A 6,199-nucleotide genomic window follows, 5' to 3' on the forward strand; every position below is an offset into this window, starting at 1 on the left:
ACAACAGTAAACACGCTGAGCTCCTTTGGGTGCCGTGGTTTCTTCATTAGAAAACCTGGTTCACCTGACCCCAGTTTTTCTATTTGTGCTTCTCTGTGTGTTTGCTGTTTCCCTATATACCCTATATTCCCTATATATCTAGTCAGGTCCATCCCCGCAGCCTTTCTGGACAGGGCAGTTGGTTCCTGACTTCATAATGCTGACCCATAAATGTTATGCCCTAAGCTCCTAATGGTTCTGATTTTCAATTGTGAAGCTCAAAATCTCAAGCTATAGTATCTGAAAAATCATTTTTTTATTATTAGTATACTCACCTTTCTCCTTTTGATTTATATGAGCCATGATTGCGCTTGGGCTCCAGATCCTTCTGCCTCGGCTTCCTAAGTGCCAGGGTAATGGCTGCACAGCACCACGCTTGCCTTTTAGGTTTTCGTTGCCTGATTGTTTTGAGACAGGGTCTCACTATCAAGTTTTATTTTTCTTTTTACTTTTTAGACTCTCTCTATGTTGTCCAGGCCAATCTCTGCCAAGATTATCTAAAATTGATATAGAAATTCAAAAGTCAACAGTGAACTTTTGCAGAAATTCACAGTGAGATTCTGAGCCTGTAAGCAGAATGGCATGCTACAACCTGGTGGGAATAGGTTGGGCAAGTAGTTTTATCACTATTAGAGCCTCTATGGTCATCTTTGTTGTCTGGCTAGTTATCCTCTCGTGTGTTTAAAATTTATCTTTTCATCTGCATACTAGATTTATTGAGGTTAGAACTGTACTTTGAAGTATTTCTTTAAGGTTCACACCATATTTTCCTTTTTGTCCTTATACTAAGAATACAAACATTATTATTATTCACAGATTAGTTGAAAACTTACCCTTGTATCTTTCTGTTGCATATTAACTTTGCCTACATTTAAGCAACTGGTGAATCTGATTAATATACTTTGGAAATAATTCCAAAAATACAGATACTTACAACATTATGTTTGTACAGTTTAAAAGGAACATTCTAGTTACTTGGAAAACTGCATGAATATAAAAGAAGGGCTGAAACTGAAAAAGCATAATGTTGTGTACCTTTAAAAATGATACTTCTTTTGACTTTTCATTTTCAGTGTCAAATTGACAGGTCTGTGTCAGTAGCCCAGCTCTTGCGCTCAAAGACAACCAGGTCTCCTCACTGATGCCTGTTGCTCAAATTCCAGAAATGCCAGTGTGTTCCTTTTTTTAGAAAATGCAGCTGCTGGTTTCTGGCTTGTTCTCTCCACCGCAGACTTCAATGACAACTGCTAAAGACGTGGAAGGGGGAGGGAAGGTGTGGGAAGGCTTACTGTCAGGAAAGAATTTTAATAACTAGGGTAGAGGTAAACTTGTCAGTTGAGTGTAGACATTTCTGGGATACATTCTGTGATGTGATAGGAATACAAAGAAAAATCTGACATAGCCTTAAAAGGTAGGGGGAAACATTGGGCTTTCATAATTTATCACTCATAAATTAGTTTTAGAATTCTTGTCAATCGTTTCATCAATGTACCTAACACTTTTAGAATCCCTCTTGGATCCTGGTTGCTGCTTAGGCCCCAGGAAAGAAGTTTTTAAAATTGAGCAACATTACAGTTTTTGTTTCAGTAGAATTTGCCACATATTTCTTCAATCTTTTCCTCATAACATACTAGTCACGTGGCTCTCCAGATAGCAATGCATCCACTTTTTTTTCTAGGCACAACATAATTCTCTTGTCCAATTCCCAAAGCCCTTTGTAATCAAATTTCCTGCTATTGTGCCAGTCTTATTTCTTCTCAGTTTTTATTTCTCAGTGAATAGGCCATGCCACCACTTCTTTTTGATAATTTTGTCAGGAAACCCAACTTCTATTTACCCTTTGTGCTTGCACTGCATGGCCACATGCCTTAAGCCATGTCTTGTGAGTCTTCCTTGTATACCTTTGGCTATGTTAGGGTCCTTTTCTTTACACTACCTTTGTGCCTACCACTGTTATAATCCCCAGTACGATAATATTGGGATTATTTCTATCCAGTTTATTTTCTTCCATAAGAGGATGAATTATAGCCTTTCATCTTTGCATCTGTAGCATATACAATAGACATGGTATACATAAAGTATACAGTGAGTGATGGTCTGGTGAGTGAATGAATTAATTTATCACCTTTCATTTTTCATATAGCAATTGCAAATTAATTTTTTCTAGCCTTCTTTTCTCCCACCATTTCTCGTGAATTCTCTTTTCAGAATGCTATCAGAAGGATATCTCAGTGGACTTACCTACTGGAATGACATTCATTGGAATTGTGCATCTTATAATGAACCAGTGGCTGGGGACCGGGGTGAAGAGACAAGTTCCGTTGCTGCTCTTTCATATTCCTCTGTGGATGAAACACAAGTTCAAAGTCTTTATGTGAGCTGCAAATCCTCTGGGAAGTTTATTTCATCAGTGCATGCCAGAGCGAGTCAGCACAGCAGAAGCCAGAGCAGAACAGTGCTGCAGACAAACACCAACCCTGTATTTGAAAGTCCAACCTTAGCTGCAGTTGGTATATGCAGAGATGTGATCAGGGAGACCTACTTGGTTCCACCTTCTTGTAAAAGTATTTGCAAAAATTACAATGACTTACATATTGCAGGGGGACAGGTGATGGCCATTAACTCAGTAATGGCAGATTTTCCCTCTGAGAGCAGCTTTGAAGATGGTCCTTTGCTAAAGTCGTCTGAGATTTCTTTGTCCATGGAGGATTCCATTTCCACTCAGCTCACTGAACTTCCCCTCAAACCTATCCAGCGGTACTCATCCTACTTGAAGATAACCAGCATCAAAGAGAAAAGCAGCCTGCAAATGCAGAAGCCTATTTCAAATGCAGTGCTCAATGAGTACCTGGAGCAGAAGGTGGTGGAGTTATATAAGCAATACATTATGGACACTGTGTTTCATGACAGTTCTCCTACCCAGATTCTGGCATCAGAATTCATCATGACAAATGTAGATCAGATTAGTCTTCAAGTGTCTAAAGAGAAGAACCTGGACACTTCGAAAGTCAAGGACATAGTTATTAGCCACCTATTGCAGTTGGTATCATCTGAGATCAGCACCCCTAGTCTCCATATTTCTCAGTATAGCAATATAACTCCATAGAGAAGACTCCTGTCAACTCTACTTACTCCTATCAATCCCAAGGAAATATTGTCTTCATTTGTTCAGAGCATGTGATGAAGGGAATTATGGAAGGGAATTAACAACTAGTAAAGGGAGAGTTTGAGAAATCACACACTGAAGGGATACAGTAAGAAGAACCAAAAGAATGCTTTCAAGGGCAAGTTTATACAGAATCGGAGCAAAAATAAAAATGATCACAGAGGGAAGGAAGGCATTGTGATTTAATTTTGGGAGTACTGAAACTGGAAAATAAGCCAAATCAGGAACAAAGACAAACACTATGGCAAACTAGAAAGTCGATGGATTTGAGAACTGGGAATTAAACACCTGTTTCCTATTTATATACATTTGTCTAGGTTGTCTCTTCTGGAAAGAAATGGACTACAAGAAGGCTGTTAAATTCTGGTGGACTGACATTTTTCCAAGTATAAGCTTGTATCTTTTTTTTTTCCTCTATGCTATATCAGTAAGTCATTTTGCTTTACTCTTTGTAAATATTAAATGAATGACAAACAAATCTCAGTTGTTTAAACATTTTTTTTCTGCAACAAGGTTCAATTAGCTCAAGCTGGTTTTGTAATCCGTACATAGCCAATGATCTTGAATTCCTCATCCTCCTGCTTCTATCCCACAAGTGCTGGTATTATAGGTATGTACCATCAAATCTGGATGTGTTTTTATTTTAAATGAAAAGATACAGGCACAAGACCACGACTTAAATCTCCTAATTCTATCTACTGATAGAGATAGCATTTTTCAACAGAAAACCTCCGACTGAACACTGAAGCATTTTGTTTTATTTTGCTGAGAAGGATTTTCATGGTGCTGTGATGTTCAAAAGAATTTTGAATACTTTTTCCCCATTTTCCTTTTTCGTGTGTTCTTCTGACCTGGAGCCAGAAAAAGGTCTTCTGTATGCTTCATACAAGACCAAGGAGTTCATAATTTCAATTTCTGTATATTTGTTTAATAAAACTGTAGTTTTACATGTACATTACTGTTTTAATCTTTTATTAAGCTCAGGAATTAGAAAACTATGAACCATTGGTTAAATCTAAATTTATGATAGCTTTGGAGTCTTGTGAGCTAAAAATAGGTTTTCTTTTTCTCTTTTCTTTCTTTTCCTTTCTCTTTTCTTTTCCTTTTTTCCTTTTCTTTTTCTTGAGGGAGGGCCTCTTTATTGTATAGTCCCAGTTGTCCTGGAACTCCCTATGTAACACACAGAAACCTGTCTGCTGTGCCTCCCACATGCTAGGAGGATTAAGGGCATGTATCACCATATCACACTTGGCGTGTTTTATTATTTTTGAGTTTAATATGGTTTTAAAAGCCCAAAGCTTACGTCAAAAATATTTTAGGACATGTGAAAATTATATGAAATTTAAAATTAAAATTCCGTGTATATACACTAGATTTTATTTATTTCTTTCTTTATTTCTTTCTTTTTTTATTTATTTATTGGCAGTGCTGGGGATGGAATTCAAGGCCTTATTCATGATAGGCAAGTTCTATAACATAGCCCATGCTGCCTACTAGATTTTATTTGTTTGTTTATATTTTGTATAGTCTGTGGCTTCTTTTATATAAGAATGGTCGAACAGACATGCAGAGAACATATCTTGCAACAAAGCTTAATATTCCTTTTCACCATCTGGCTGTTTACAGTGATGTTTGCCAATCCTTTTCAATTACAGTGTCTTACCCATACTTGATTCAGGTTTTCTGGGAAGCAGGCTTTCCAAAGGACATTGGAGAACCGTGTTAATGGAGAAAGGGTTCCCTCTGTGAGGGAATGAGGGAAGCAAATCCAGAGGTTACCAGAAAGAGTTAAGGTGAATCTTCCAAATAGTTGCAAATTGAAACAAGAGAATGGGCTCTTGTTTTCCAGCATCTAAGAGCTAGGCATATACCTTGAGCTGAATGAAGGCAATTTTCAGGCTGGAAGTCTACAGTGAGTCTCCATTAGCCAGACTCCAGGCAGCTATCTGTGGTGGTGATGGGAATTTCACTTTCAGAAGGAGGGATTTGGGTTGAATAATCTTTTTAGGATTTTCTAGATTTTTATGTGTAGAGTGAAAGAATGTAGTTTTTCATATCATATACTATTATGAAAGGAAAACATTTTGAAATAATCATTCAGAAAAATTATTCCCTAGTTTCAATATATCACCATAATCATAATACCTACTATGCTTTGTCTACTCTGTATTTATGCCATGTTAAATATTTTTACAAATGATGTAATTCTTAAGGTAGAGAGACCTTTTATTTCCTTAAAGACAAGCCAGCTGTAGCAAGGGAAATTATGTAATTTGTTCAAAAACACAAAGTAGGTTGTAGAAACGAATTTGAATTCAGTTTCTTTTACTTTTAAATTCTATAAGTTTTTATTTTGTTGTTATTTTTGTTATGAAGCGTAGGAATGTCTTGAACACATGTTCCTAGTCCACTGATCATCCCAGAGCTCAAATTTCAGGGCAGATATGCCTAGCTAGAAGTCCTGGTTTTTAACAACTCCCATTTGCTTTGCTTTCTCCAGTTTTTAATTTTATTCCCCACACCCAATAAAAGTGTGTATAGGACAGAGTTGTTACCACACCAATGTGCAATGGCCAAGGATCAGAAGCACTGCAGGAAGGAGGCCAAATCTGGATCATCGTGCTGACTAATCTTGGTTGTCAACTTGACTAGATCTAGAATCAACTAGCAGTCAAGCCAGAAGACACACCTAAGAGAGATTTTCTCTATCAGTTCAGTTAAAATGCAAAGATCCATCCTAAATGTGGAAAGGACTGAGGCCTAGTGAGGGAGCCTGAACCTTTGCTCAAGTTTAGAGACCTGTCTAGGTCACTTCCATACTGGAGTGACTCAACAGGACCTGCTTAAGCCCACCTTTGCCTACCTAACACTGATGTAAAAGAACTTCATTGGCCCTGTCAGTCACTCTGTACCCTCTGTCACCCTTCCCCTCCCAGTACTGTCATCTCAACTCAGCAAAAAAACCCTAGCTCCTCTCTTAGCCCTTTATAAACA

At 37.7% G+C, this 6,199-nt stretch overlaps 1 protein-coding gene across 5 annotated transcripts in view; it reads left to right on the forward strand.

Moving 5' to 3' along the window:
* Tasl (TLR adaptor interacting with endolysosomal SLC15A4) overlaps positions 1-4,158 on the forward strand; it is an 18,917-nt gene extending 14,759 nt beyond the window's left edge. For all 5 annotated transcript variants that reach the window (XM_052171164.1, XM_052171163.1, XM_052171165.1 and 2 more), the window contains one exon: positions 2,248-4,158. In XM_052171164.1, the coding sequence (XP_052027124.1) occupies positions 2,249-3,145 (897 nt within the window). In that variant the 5' untranslated portion in view covers position 2,248 and the 3' untranslated portion in view covers positions 3,146-4,158. The remainder of the gene's footprint in view (positions 1-2,247) is intronic.
* The last annotated feature ends 2,041 nt before the right edge of the window (positions 4,159-6,199 follow it).

Source organism: Apodemus sylvaticus, chromosome X (assembly GCF_947179515.1).
Source record: "Apodemus sylvaticus chromosome X, mApoSyl1.1, whole genome shotgun sequence".
Taxonomy (NCBI): domain Eukaryota; kingdom Metazoa; phylum Chordata; class Mammalia; order Rodentia; family Muridae; genus Apodemus; species Apodemus sylvaticus.